Source organism: Sycon ciliatum, chromosome 2 (assembly GCF_964019385.1).
Source record: "Sycon ciliatum chromosome 2, ocSycCili1.1, whole genome shotgun sequence".
NCBI classification, from domain to species: domain Eukaryota; kingdom Metazoa; phylum Porifera; class Calcarea; order Leucosolenida; family Sycettidae; genus Sycon; species Sycon ciliatum.
The window spans coordinates 29,346,857-29,361,614 of NC_088644.1; the positions used below are offsets into that span (position 1 = coordinate 29,346,857).

General features: G+C 47.4%; 2 protein-coding genes across 3 annotated transcripts in view; one reads left to right on the forward strand and one right to left on the reverse strand.

The window, feature by feature from the left end:
- Positions 1-6,833, reverse strand: part of LOC135809586 (mucin-like protein) — a 46,392-nt gene extending 39,559 nt beyond the window's left edge. Inside the window, exons 1-2 of the mRNA XM_065322966.1 lie at positions 6,378-6,833; positions 5,311-5,582 (exon numbers count right to left, since the gene is read on the reverse strand). Of these exons, the coding sequence (XP_065179038.1) occupies positions 5,311-5,582; positions 6,378-6,536 (431 nt within the window). The 5' untranslated portion in view covers positions 6,537-6,833. The remainder of the gene's footprint in view (positions 1-5,310; positions 5,583-6,377) is intronic.
- Positions 6,834-13,422: 6,589 nt separating this feature from the next.
- Positions 13,423-14,758, forward strand: part of LOC135809593 (uncharacterized) — a 33,939-nt gene continuing 32,603 nt past the window's right edge. For both annotated transcript variants that reach the window (XM_065322976.1, XM_065322977.1), the window contains exon 1: positions 13,423-14,099. The gene's annotated coding sequence lies outside the window, so the exon portion shown is untranslated. The remainder of the gene's footprint in view (positions 14,100-14,758) is intronic.

A 14,758-nucleotide genomic window follows, 5' to 3' on the forward strand; every position in this document is an offset into this window, starting at 1 on the left:
TGTGGACAAGCACCACGGGGATTGGTTCAAGGTGGTGGAATCGACGTGTGCCAAGATGAACGTCAACCCATCTGTTCCGAAGTCATGCGGCAGGCAGACACACCGGGACAACGTTCCAGCTGACACACCATCCGAGTATTACAAGCGGTCGATCAGCCTACCTCTCCTGGACCACATGGTAGGAGAGATGAAAAGCCGCTTCACAAGCCATCATCGAACTGCTCTCCAGGCGTTCTGTGTGGTACCTTCGATCCTGCTCTCGTCGTCAATTGCCGAAGCAAACACAGCCATCAACAAGTTGGTTGGGACGTATTCCGTTGACTTCCCATCCGCAGCCAGCGTGGAGAGTGAGCTGCATTGCTGGCACACCAAGTGGTCGAATGTTTGGAATGAGCATGGCGAGCCTGCTATTCCTACCTCGGCTGCGCTGTCATTACCTCACGCCAGCCAGATGTTTCCCAACATCCGTGCCATACTGCAGCTGCTCTGCACTCTTCCCGTTACGTCCTGCTCATCCGAGCGTTCATTCAGTGCTCTGAAGAGGATCAAGGATCGCCAGAGGTCAACGATGGGCAATGAGCGCTTGACCGGCCTCGCCCTGCTGCACATTCACTATGATATCCCGGTGAGCATCGATGCGGTCATAGATGAGTTTGCGCGGCGCCATCCAAGGCGGATGCACCTGACAAACATTTTCGCCACCGCACCTCAAGCTGCTGCACCAGATTCAGCTTGAACTGCGGGTCCTGACTTGATTTCCAGTCACCAGTCACCTGCATACTATTAATTTTGCTTGCTCTAAATACATCATTAGTGTCGGATATCTACTCCCAAACTATCACTTTAATAATAGCATAGTGTACAGTACACTAGCTGTCACACAGAAGAGGCCCAAATTTTTATTGAATGTTTTCGCTCTATTCACATCATGACGATACATAGAGAACAGTCGACAGTGCAATGCAAATGTGTAATTATATAGATTGTTGGAATGGGAAGCTGGAGACATTCATAATACATAAATTCAAGGTGTACACCGCACTAGCATGCATACAAGATTCCTCAAAAGAACGTTTGTTGTTGTTGTTGTAGAAGTTTATTTAACGTCGCACCACAAACAGGCGATTTCGCCTCCTTTGATACATGTGGACGACAGAAGGAATGAGAGAGAGGGGGGGGGGACAGAAGTATGGAGAGAGGAAGGGTAGAAATAAATAAGCAATCAACCTCAGGGCTACACCAAAGCAAAAACGGAATGGGAACATACTATATACAAAATAGCTTCATACATATACTAGTATATATTATTGCAAAACACGTTTACTATTCTTCAGTCCGCTATACCACAGAAACACACTAGCCGACAAGCATTTAAGCGGAGCCATGATGCGCTTTTAGCAGGGCACAGAACTGAAGGTGGCTGGGCTCGGAACGGAGATCAGGCGGGAGCTGGTTCCACAGGACTGCGCCGATGAACTGCATGGTCGCTCGACCCGCAGGACCGGGCCAAAATGGTACTCGAACGAGGTGATGTGCTGCTCCCCGAGTGCGGTCACCAGTAACTCTCACGAAGAAGCTGGTGAAGAGGGAGATAGCTCGGGAGAACAGACAACGACGGACAAAGATGAGGAGCTTAATGTTAAACATGTCCTCCAGGGTGGTGAGGCGGAGCAGGTCAAAGATCGGGCTCGTGCGCGACCACGGTGGCAGACCGAAGAAGCCGCGGATAGCGCACTTCGTTAGACGTGTGAGGGGCTCCATGTTGCCAATTTGAAGTGACGGATAAAAGGCGTTGGAAGCGTACGACAACCTACCCTGGATCATCGACCTGTAAAACAGGATCTTTGACGCCAGGGTGAGGCTTCGGCGGCTCCGCCACAGCGCACCTACTGACTTCCGCACCTGCTGGATTATGTGATTGACGTGAGGCTCCCAGGAGAGCTGCCCATCTACCATTACGCCCAGGTACCGCGCTTGTTCCACAACTGCAAGGGCTGCATTCCCACAGCGTTTATGGAAGAAATTATGGGCACCCCCCTAAACCATGATCCTGGCTACGCCCCTGACTTCAGTACTTGTAGTACTGTTAGGTACCTCCTCCCGTACCTTTCCTAGCTGGCCTGCATGCACTTACGTTCTCACCTTTTGTCTCCTTTTGTTCCGTTGGCCTGGGTAGCTACTTGCGCGCCCATATTTGCCATAGCTACCCAGGCCCTTTATCTTGCCGTTCAGACTTGATCTCTTACTCTCTCTTTTCTCACTCGTCAATAATCATCATGTAGTCGTTTCGTTCGTCTTGGTCTCTTGTCCCGTCTCTAATAAATGTCGTCCCAACCTACCTGTTCCCGTTGTAATGTCTGGATATGTCGTCAGTCGTCCTGTTTCGAATTCAACATTGGCGCCCGATTATTGATCGACCCACGACCCTGAGATCATCCCATGCCCAGCCGTCCTCAGCCACCATTCGTCTCGTCTATGTCAACCTCGTCTCGTCCATGTCAGTCTCGTCTCTCCTACGCCAACCTCGTCTCGTCTCTATCAACCTTGTCTCTCCTACGCCAACCTTACCTCGTCTATTCTCGTTCAAGCCATGCAGGTCAGCTACCTTTCTATCTTTCTTTTTTTTTTGTATGCTTCTTCGTCAAATTTATTTTCGTGACTTTTTTTGTAGTGTGTGCGCGCGCGTGTGTTCGTAAAACATAACCAAGTTAGGGGTCCGATCATGGTGAGCCACGCTCTAATTTTTGGATGTTTAGCAAAAGTGTAACTAGGCTGTATTAGCCGTGCAAATACTAGTAATTCATGTTCCTCGTCAAACTCCAATACTTATTACACACTATAAGTAGTACAGGAATGATCTGTAGTGCATTTAGTACACACTTTCGTGAGATCCGTGCGCGCGTACAGTATGTGTGTGTGTGTGTGTGTGTGTGTGTGTGTGTGTGTGTTTTTCTTCTCCTCCAGTTCATTTTTTTTAAATATTTCCTCTTTTTTCTCTCCGCGAGGACGCGGGATTTTGTTTCATGGAGGGTGGTATGTTAGGTACCTCCTCCCGTACCTTTTCTAGCTGGCCTGCATGCACTTACGTACTCACCTTTTGTCTCCTTTTGTTCCGTTGGCCTGGGTAGCTACTTGCGCGCCCATATTTGCCATAGCTACCCAGGCCCTTTATCTTGCCGTTCAGACTTGATCTCTTACTCTCTCTTTTCTCACTCGTCAATAATCATCATGTAGTCGTTTCGTTCGTCTTGGTCTCTTGTCCCGTCTCTAATAAATGTCGTCCCAACCTACCTGTTCCCGTTGTAATGTCTGGATATGTCGTCAGTCGTCCTGTTTCGAACTCAACAGTACTAGTGCGTTGAGGTCGTGTGACTCGTGTCCTTTGACCTCCTCTCAAACAAAGATTAGCAATTAGGAAGATCGCTACCAGTAAAATACTACACTATAACGTACAGTTATGGCGAGTAAATCTGGCCACTACAATTTGTAGTCGATCACGCCAATTTGGAAACCAATATGTCAACAATTTTGCAGCCGGTTTTCCAATATATTCCAATTTTGCAGCCGATTTTCGAACAATCAGCTGATTTTACAGCCGAATCTGATGTACTTTTGAGCCGAGCAAAAGGCCAAATAGGCGAAACGAGACGCCCTAACAAAATTATTCTCCCTAAAGCAAAGACCACATCAAAATCGTTGTTTCTCTTCCAAACCTCCCTCTTATCGCGATGTGTCCTGCATGGCGAGCTCCTTCTAGAATTCTGGAGCTGCAGCGCTGTGGAGTAGGAGGCACTGTTCTGCAATGGTTTTTTGAAGTTTTATTTTACATCGCAAACCAAACGGGCATTGATGCCCAATATACATGGTCCTCCAGCTATCTGTCCAGCCGACCACAGCAAGTGAAATGCCTCCGTCAACCACCTGGAACCCCGTACACGGCCAATCGCGGTGTCCCTCAGGGCTCTGTCCTGGGACCGGCACTGTTCACGGTGTACACCAGGCGCCTACCAGCCTGCCTACAGTCGTCCCTCTGCCTGCTGTATGCAGATGACACCAACATCTACGCTGCCGACCCGTCCCCTTCCACTGCCACACAGACCTTGGAACATGATCTGACCCGTGCGAGCAGCTTTCTGGAGGCCCATGGACTGCAGCTGAACCCATCCAAGACGCAATTCCTGCTGCTACGGAAACCCAATGTACATGCAGACTGTGCCCTACAGTTTTGCAACAGCCGTATACAGCAATCGCAGCAAGCCAAGTACCTGGGCATCATCATAGATGAGCATCTGTCGTTTCAACAGCAAGTAAGTAACATTAGAAGTAAAGTTAATGCCAAGGTCAGTGCATTTCGCCGTTGCCGCCACCTTCTCAGTGCTAGAGCCAAGCGAACTTTCTATCTTGCATTTGTCCAATCTACCCTGGAGTACGCGAGCAATGCGTACGTGCACTGCCTGCGACAGACTACCTATAACGCTCTTATTAGCATCGCGAATCGGGCGATCCGCACTGTCTTTGGCTTCCCTCCCTCTGCCTCCATCCAACCCATCTTAGCTAGACAGCACCTAACACCGTTAAATATTCGCTATGCTGCCAACCTCTATGGGTTTCTACATAGATGCATAAATGCTCGTGCTGGTCCCCTCCTTTGCCGACTTTTCACTCCTCGTGCTGTCTCATCATCCCGCACTGCTAGAATTACCCGTTCTCAGGAATTGCTCGGCCTGGTACTGCCCCACGCCAGACTGTATTTTGTCTATCACTCTGTATCTTATCTTGGAGCTGACCGATGGAACGCCCTCCCTGCCGCGATTCACACCATATCCCTACCTGCAGCATTTCGGTCCGCTATCTTCACGTGGCTAGGGCACCCTGTAAGAAGACCATAGGTCTGTGGGGACTGCCCTAGTAAAATATGAATAAATAATAATAATAATAATTATGGAACTGCCTCCCACCAAGACTAACTGCAGAACCATCCATTATTGTTTTCAAGAATGAGCTTCGCAAACTCACTTGCAAACATAGTGCTTCGCTCTCCGGTATGCCTACGCCATGTACATACCCCCCCCCCCCCCCGTGTGCTCCCCAACGCATTTACGCTGCACAACTTTTCACTACTTTCACTTTAGCTCATACGTGTACATGTACATGTACATCCTTCAAAGCGGTGAACCCCTCGATAGGCGACAAGCCTCTGGGTCATCCTAATAAAGATATTATTATTATTATTAAACGGGCCGATTTGGGGAAAGCCTAGTTCTGGCACAAAGCAACTCGTTTGTGGAGTTATTTTGGTGGTGACCTTACCTGGCTCTGAATCGGGCAGGGGCACCGGAAAACGTGTAGTTAAATATCCGTCCACCTTGAGACCAATCCTCTTCTTCTTTGGGGCTATACTCGGTGCTGTAGTACTGCAAGTCCTTGAAGTTGCCACTACACCCTTCCGTACAGCGTAAGTAACTTGCTCCACCCGGACCTAGCAAAGGTATGCTTGGGTCTATATCGGTTGGATTGCAGTACAAACCTTGCCATTGGCAGTATGCCGATAATCTCCATGCAATTCGAAAGTCACATTGCAGCTGTAGAGAACACAAACAAAGATGAGCATAACACGTTGTTGATTATGTAAGCGCAATTGTCAGGCCACTAATGAATGTACAAACGTCCATGATAGGACATCATTAACTATTTTCACTTTCACACAGTAGGTCCCCTCTGAGCACAAAGTGCTCAATGTCGGAAAGGGCAGAGTTTCCTTACATGTAAGGGGGAACAAGAGACAGAGGGACAGAGACACAGAGAGACAGAGACAGATATAGAGACACAAACAGAGACAGAGACAGAGGAAGAGACAGAGACAGAGACAGAGACAGAGACAGAGACAGAGACAGAGACAGAGACAGAGACAGAGACAGAGACAGAGACAGAGTGAGAGAGAGAGAGAAAGAGAGAGAGAGAGAGAGAGAGAGAGAGAGAGAGAGAGAGAGAGAGAGAGAGAGAGAGAGAGAGAGAGAGAGAGAGAGAGAGAGAGAGAGAGAGAGAGAGAGAGAGAGAGAGAGAGAGAGAGAGAGAGAGAGAGAGAAGAGAGAGAAAGAGAGAGAGAGAGAGAGAGAGAGAGAGAGAGAGAGAGAGAGAGCGTCATCGAGCCGAGCACAAGCTACATGCCAAGGCTTAATGGAATGCTGGCCTGGGATAGCGCTATCGAGCAGTGCTAAAGCTGACAATCATGCCGTGGAATGTCTCAGTACTCCCTGTCAGTTTTGTGCTAGATTGTGCACGTCTGACTGTTCAAAATCTGGTTTAGTTGGTGGACTCGATCGCATAACTTGTGCCCACAATTTCCAATATTAAATTTAATTTTGAGGCAAACCTACCACCACATTGCCGTTGTCATCGAATCCGCCATTGCTGCTAGGATTTGGTCCACAAGAAATAATGCCGCCTCGGAAGTGGGTTGCTTCGGAGGAGATCACGAAACAAAGCAACAGCACAGCGAGGCATAAACAGCCAGGCGGATTCCCACAACTATGCATGCTGCTCAATGGTGAGGGTGTCTGGAATAGGTAGAAACCGCAGAAATGGATCACACTCAACGTTTGCGCAACAAGGCATCCAACCGACTCTGCAGTTCTCCGTCAGCTCTCTGATCTCTCCTTGCCTCTACCAAGACTGCAGTGCTCTGCTGCTACTTGCAAAGAGATTGGGATCGCCAAGAAACGTCGCCTTTCGTCAGCGAGGTGATCACAATAATTATGTTTCTAGTCTTTGCCGGATGACAAAGTAAGTACTTCCATCGGTAGCGTTAGAGTAAATGCGTAAGTGTCGGTGTGAGGTTGGTAGGGTGGTGACGGCGCTACATGTATTCACCCATAGTCTGAGCAATGAGGAAAGGTGAGTGGCTGGTATATGTGCATCAGCTGAAGTAAAGATGTAGGTATCATGTACATGTACATATGGCCAGTATGGGGCAATCCCGGACACCGATGGATTACTCAGTATTCCATCCTTCATACTCATAGTAATACACTAGGGCAAAGCAGTTTGACACTTGCTTTACCGGATCAGATGATTGCGAAGCCAAAACAAGCGACAGCACACGTGATCATGGTTAGCGATAGCTGGAGGAAAACAGGGGGTAATACCGCGCTAAGCTGGTTGTGTTTCTCATCACAGTTGTATAGCCGGTGGTAACGCGGACGTGCACACTTTACTTTACTTGACCGCGTTTACCGCGCAGAGTTGTCATCTACGCAAGAGACGCGTGTCAATATCAGTATGGGCTGTGTAGAGGGTTGTGTTTCGCTTGACATGTACATTCTTGTTCCGACGCGCAGAAACTCGCTGTTTGTTTTCGACTTCTAGTCTATTATTCTAGTGTTACTGTGGAGGTGCTGACAACAGCCAGGCGAGCTGTCGACCAAGGGTCAAAGGGACTGCAGGCTCTCTGGTGGTTGCGTAGCGCAATGACCGGTCAGAACCTCCACTCCAAGCTCCAATGACGATGTTCATCGAGAATGCTGTCAACGATCGGTTTTGTACCCATGTGCACACCACTACACGTCAATGACCTACCGCGGAGCTGCTACACCGATCCATAACTCCCACCCCTACCCGCCGCAGACGGAAAAGCATGTATGTATGCAGCAAGCGGAAAGGCAGGATTAGGGCGACCACTTGCCTGCTTCTCGTGTACTAGTAGTAGTAATCGGCAATCATATGGCATGATGGCATTCTTATGGCGCTCGCTTGTTCATACTTGCTCTGTGACGCCCCGACGGCCTTAGGGCTATGGGCTTATGATGATGATGATGATGATGGCAAGATGGCATACGATTGCGTACGAGTTGGAAAACATGTATTTTGTGCAGTCACGTAATTTTAACAAAATGCTGTAGACAGCAACCTGTTTCGGCCATAAAAAGGCTTTATCAGTGTAGCTACGAGCTTTAACCCTTTGAGGTGCCACTGAACGCGTGAAAATACGCAATTGCAGTTCACTCCACCATTTCCACCATAACTTACGTTCTGTTTGCTTGATTTTGACAATCTAGGGCTCTTTGAAACGCTCTTTCCGCTGCCAAGAGAATGAGGCCACGCTCAACTCCGTGGATTATTATTATTATACGCACGTCCGCGTTTACGTCAACAGTAAGTCCACGTATTCGCATGTGCCAGAAGACAGGCAGAGTGGGCAGGGAGGAAAACAAAAATAAACAAAAGTAAAAAATAAATGTAAGACAGCAGGCGATAGGCACATAACTCATGTTCGATGATAGGTGCTCAATGCACGGGATCTATTCGAAAGATCAAAAAAAATAAAACAAGAATAACAGACAACGACGATAGGTTTGTAACTCATTGTCGATGGTAAGTGCTAAATGCACGGGATCTGTACAATGCCTCTGTCCCATCCGTTAGTTACTGCGTACATCCTGGCACAGCTCGCGCCACGCAGGCCTGTCAGCGGCGATGGCCCGCAGGTGCTCCAGGTCTGCCAAGTTCCTCAGACTCCTCAGTCCTGCTGATTCTAGGTCCGCGGATAGTGTGGACACGATGGTTGTCCGTGGCCGCCCTCGCCATACCTTGTCCCCACAGGTGAAGTAACTCCGCATAGCGAGGGCGGCAGGCGTGTCTTGAGGGAGTCTAAGAATATGCCCAAACAGGCCCCATCTGGATCGCCGCATGAGGGCACTGATGGGCTCTGCGTGGCATCTGCCGTACAGGGCTTTGTTTGGCATCACCTGCGGCCAGCGGATACCCAGGGGACTCCGAAGTTGTCTTCGATGGAATGTGTCCAGACGCTCCCATGCTGAAGCCGTCAGTCCCCAGGTGCCTCCATTGTACGTTAGCACAGGGATGATAAACGCGTTGTAAAGCCTTAGCCGTAGACTTTCGCTGATGATCGATCGACGACACCATGCCGTGAATAGCGCTCTGAAGGCTGCCGTTGCTAATTGTTTCCTTCGTGCAACATCTTCCTCGTCGCCGAGGAATGATCCGAGTTTTTTTGTTTTCCGCCATACTTCAGCCAGGCGGTCTCCTTCCCGGCGCAATGTTGTTTTTTCTGTTTTATCTTCGTTGACCTTTGGGTGCCAGTCTCCAAGGATAGTGATGATATACGGTTCGATGCTCTCCAGCCAGGGTCTGGATTGGCTGATGAAATCAGTGTCATCGGCATAAATCACTTCTGGTGGTAGAGCCATGTCGCGCATTGGCCTGGGCGGAATCGATGCTCTGATCTCCCCCTCAAGGCTGATTCCAGGTAGATCACAAATACTACAGGAGAGAGAGAGTCACCTTGGGGGATTCCGATGGTGGACTTGAAATCAGGTGAAACTTCCTTTCCAAGACGGACAGATATGGTTGTGTTTGACAGCAATATCCGAACCAGTCGGATGTCATCCTCCGCGACGATTCCTCTCATGGTACTCAGCAGCTTCTCCCTTGAAACGGTGTCGAAAGCCTTCGACATATCTATTCCGTGAATCTCTATTACGCTCTGGTACTTCTGGGCAATTGCAGCCATCCACCGGTGTGCCGTGGATGCTTTGTTTAAAGCCGATTTGTCAGCCATGGCGCAAAGGTGAGACCACAGACATTAAAAGACAACTCGTTGCTCTAGCGCAAGAGTGCTCAACCTACGAAAGGTAGCGAGCGATGCGTGATGCAGCAGCCTACCGAGAATGCTCAACAAGATGAAGTGAAAAAAGAAGGACCAAATGTTTACAAAGTATCCGTTGTTTGTGTCCAACACTAACAAATTTAAGCAGGACACCGGTGAGTTAGAACGTGCAAAAGTTAACACAACACTGACTGATGTGATAATGACATTCACCAACCTGATGCTTAGCACCATCACGTCTAGAATGCGCAAACCAACAGCAACTTGGAAGGTTCTAAGCAGGTAATTAGTTATGAAATAACGGTAGAAAGGGGAAGGTGAGCGCATTCAAGACAAGGCTTGCATTCTAGACGTCATGCCGCTAAGCATCAGGTTGTTGAATGTCAGTATCACATCAGTCAGTTTTGTGCTAATTGTTGCACGTTCTGACTCACCGGTATCTTGCTCGTATTTGTTAATGTTGGACACAAACAACGGATAACTTGTAAACATTTGGTCCTTCTTTTGTCACTTTAAAAAATACTTGGCTCTCAATCTGAGTCTTCTACCGGTGCAAGTAGTTATATCTGCACACCTGATGAGCCGTCAGCATCTGCAGACTTTACACGGCGAAAGGTAGATGTACATCGTGTGACACTACTTGTTACTGCCGTTTGTTAGTCCACCACAAGTAACTACTTAGTTCCATTCTACATGTACCGGTACTGCTGGGTAGTATAGTACGAAGAGATAGTGCCGTCCGGTCTGTCTCACTTCGTGTTCGCGTAACTTCCCCTCTTTTGCTATCTCCGATAACATGAGCCTGCCAAGTATTAGTTCAATATTGGGTGGTCGTTGTTTCGCGTTCTCGAAACGAGCCGGGGGCGTCCTGTACCGTGGGCTTCGTCCTTCGTCATCACTTTGTCATAGCTAAAAAGTAATATTCTTAGTTCGCTGTTATGTTTGCTTGTTCTCGTCTTGAATGCCGACTTCCTGCACTCAGACTCAGAGGTTGTAGGCGGTACTGTTCATGACCAAGAATGGCAAGATGACGTCGTCTGCTCCGGTGTCTGCGTACAGGAGCTGACTAAGTCACAACTGATCCTGTTTTCACGCCACCGAGTGTGAGGCATGGTCAGTCGCAGACGTTTGGTGGACATCCACTCCATCCAGCTAAGGAGGTGAAGCTGCTCGGTGCTCCTTGACCGCGTCCAGCATAGAGCCATCCGCATCATCGGACCAGCCAGGTGCCCTGTTGCAAAGCTTGGTTGACCGGAGAACGATGTATGCGCGTGGGCGTGCGTACCTTTACAAGATACAGTGTCTGGACGGTGCTCCACAAGTGCTCGCCATGGTCCCCAAGGAAAAGCTGCTACACCCCCCCCCCCCTCCCCCCCCCCTCCCCCCCGAACCAGAGTCCAACAGCAACCGCGTCACAACCACCATCTAGGTTACGACCTGGGTTTGGGCAACTGATCACCTCTGAATCTCTGATCACACAATTTCTTTCCCTGTCTTATCAATTACAGTCAGTATCGCCTATAGCGTTGGTGTTTGATTTTGAGCATTTTAAGCGATATACCGTATTTTCCGGGGTATAAGCCGCACTTTTTTTCGCTAAAAATCAGACCAAAATCGCCCCTGCGGCTTATACACCGAATATGCTTGCGCGAATGAATGCTTAGCATTCCACAGTATGCATGCTGGCGTCATGTGACATGTCATTCGAATTCGACTCAGCTTCGCGCCTGTGTTGCTGATCAACATCAGTGGCAGCGAGACTGAAGATAGTGCAGATGACATCGAGTGATCTGTAGTCAACACAGCCAACATCTCTGCAGCAACCTGTGCACATGTGGTGCACTAACACTTCATAATCTGATCTAACAATAACATGGTATTTAGCTCCATAAACCATAATAAATTTGTAGAAAGGCCATTTGTCAATGAGTGTGCAAAATCTTGGTTTGTGGGTGCGGCTTATACTCCGAATACCAACTTTTAGTCAATATTTTGCCTCAAAAAGGGGGGGGGGTGCGGCTTATACCCCGGAAAATACGGTAATTATTCAAATAATCTACGTGGAGATAATAATTTTAATATAGCTATGAATAGGATGAAGGCCGCAGACATCACGCAACTACGTTACTTGTTCGACATGTATTTACTGTGTATTTTATAACAAAAATATTATTGAAATCTTGTTATCTTGTAATCTTGTTACCTTTTTGCGTTTCCTCTAGTGGTTTTATTGCACTTGTATTTTGTTGTTATTTCTAACACATTTCTATTTACAGTACTTAACTTCAGTTTCTTTGGTTGTATCCTTAGTTCCGTATTTTTCCCACTGATGATAGGAACAAGAAAACCGATTATGGGTTTTCAATAATATTTTTGTTATAAAATACACATTTGAAACTCGGGTATTGGGGTATTTACTGTATATAGTATCTAGTTACAGTGGTGGAGAGTTACTCTTAACTCGTTTCCATATGTCCTTTTCCTTTCTACTTATAAAATACACAGTAAATACATGTCGAACAAGTAACGTAGTTGCGTGATGTCTGCGGCCTTCATCCTATTCATAGCGATATAATAATTACTTGTACTATGACCGATACTGCATGCAATGTATGCGAGTAGGGTGTCAAACGACTCAGCGCGCCGTGCACATACATTGTACATGTACGCACTACATACATGTACATGTACATGTACATGTGCAATGTCATGTACATGTACATGTAGCTGGCTGTAGCTCCTGACACACAAAATCAGCATTTCCTCATGATGGAGGCATATTTTGGCAACTTGTACGGGCAAAACTCACCAAACCACACTCACTGGAAACGTTCTTCACGAAGAAGTAACACCCTGGTCTCCTCTGACATCACTTGATTTTACATCAATCACTATAATCGAGGCAAAACTAATGTAATACAGGTCTTTTGAAATATGAATTTGATCACTATAGGCGATATATTACTATAGACGATTATTACTATACGCGATAACTGTGTATACTTAGTTATGGCAAATGAAAATGAATTTGAGAAATTGATCACTATATCCGGTATATTACTATAGCCGCCAACCTTATAGGCGATACGGACTGTATCATCATAATTATCTCTGTTGTATCTTGCTTCTCTCATCTAATCTTCTTTCTCCATCTTCCTGGTCTACATAATAATTAAGTAGTCTATTGTAGTTTGTAGACCATAGTCATATATATAGACCATAATTATTATGCATCGTCTGATGCGAAAGGATCCGCCTGTTTTCTTTTTCCATGCGCCCCCATTTTCTGGTGCTCTGGAGTCTGGTGGCATGCTGATGCTTAGACCAATGCAGCAATACCAATACTGCAATAGTCAGTGGGGTGCCTCCAGACTCACCAACATGGCTACCCTGTAGCACCCACCTCCCTACTGAAAGTCTACAACTTACAAGTATTATAAACAACTATTACTTACAAGTACAACACCGGTAACCATGGTAACCTCATAGACATAGATCTACGTGCACGGGTAACGCGTACCGGGTCCGTATGACAATGTACATGTACCAGGGAGCGCCATCTCCATGGTCACGGGAGCATAGCTCATTCATTAGTAATACTAATACTAGTAGATCTACCATTTGCATACTGACTGTCTACCATGGTCTACATGAGTCATGACTCGATCATTTTCATGACATGACTCATGACAGTCATGAGTACTGCTGGCACTGCTGGGCTAGGGAGCGAAGCTTCGAGGAACAGGAAACCCCATACTTTTCATTGCTTTTTGACGTGATCTTGCACTGGCGTAACGACTGTGTGGTGTGTTTTTATTCATTTCGCTTCTCTTCCTTGCATGTTTGTGTAATATTACTTGCTGTGCCTTCTGGAAAATCAGGGCAGGGCGAACTTCAGCAGTTCGGGGCACTCTATCGAGACAGTTCCATGCTGAGGGCGAGCATCTCCTATTTTTTCACAAAAGTGTAGATCTACGTGTAGAATTTGGAAACGAAGGCACTCCACGGTCATAAAAGGCTGGCCGGTGAAACGCGTGAGGGTAGTGTAGGCAGCTGGACTGCATGGATAACTCGGCCGGCCGTATCCGGTCAAATCGCTAAGGACTTGCCTCATGCCGGTAACTCTGAACCTGCCTGAACTTTGAGCGTGCTGAAGAGGGAGCCGAGTATGGACGGCAATCGCTTGTGTTGAGTTTCTCCTTGCCTTTCTCGAACCCTCAGCTGAGCTGCCTGCTGTATCTACAGTTTCTGAAGCCGTGAAGGGTTCGACAGTGGCTCATCACTGTACGTGTACGTGATTATCAAGTGAGCAGGCGCATGCACAGTACACCGACTCAGTGAATAGAGGCTGACCGGAACGTGTTGTCGAATACTTGTGCGGTTCCACTGTCCAGTGAGCGGTCTTGCCATCCACAATTGGCACAAAACTGGCCGTTAGCTATCATTCGGCCACCATGATGAGAGCAACGGGAATGTGAGTTGAGCTAAAAAGGATCTTCCCCAACATTTTTTTATCTATGAACTTTATAGGACTGTGCCCAACACTAATTTTTTCTTCCATTCGTTTTGATAGCCGTACAGTGCACTGTTGAGCAACAAACTATCAGAGCATGTAAATCTAAAGTAATTCCAAACCTATGAAGCTTGGGTACAGCATCATTCCAGCAGGGAAGCACACCATGTCTATATTTGAATTTCTGATATGTCACTCTATCAGATCTTGGCATCTGGACTGGAAACACTGCACAATGGGCACCAGCGTTCCATCGCTGTTCATGAGTGAATATATGATCTGCCGTTGATGCAGAACTGAGTTGTAGCCAAGCTTCACTGTATGCTGTTGGTGAGGAGTGGGGGGAAGGGGAGTTTTTGCACTTCCTCATATTGTCTGCATGTTGTATAGTAGTGAAGTATTTATTCATACTTCTCTAGGGCAGTCCCCACAGACCTATGGTCTCCTGACGGGATACCCAATCCAATCTAGGATTGCGATACGAAATTGACTTGGTGAAGCAGCAAGGCGAACGGCGCAGTGCCGTGGACAGACCTCAGTTGGTGTTGGGGAGGTCACGTTCTGGAGAAGGGTAGACATCTATGTTTGCAAAAGCCAGTAGCAGTTTGATGCGTTTCCAG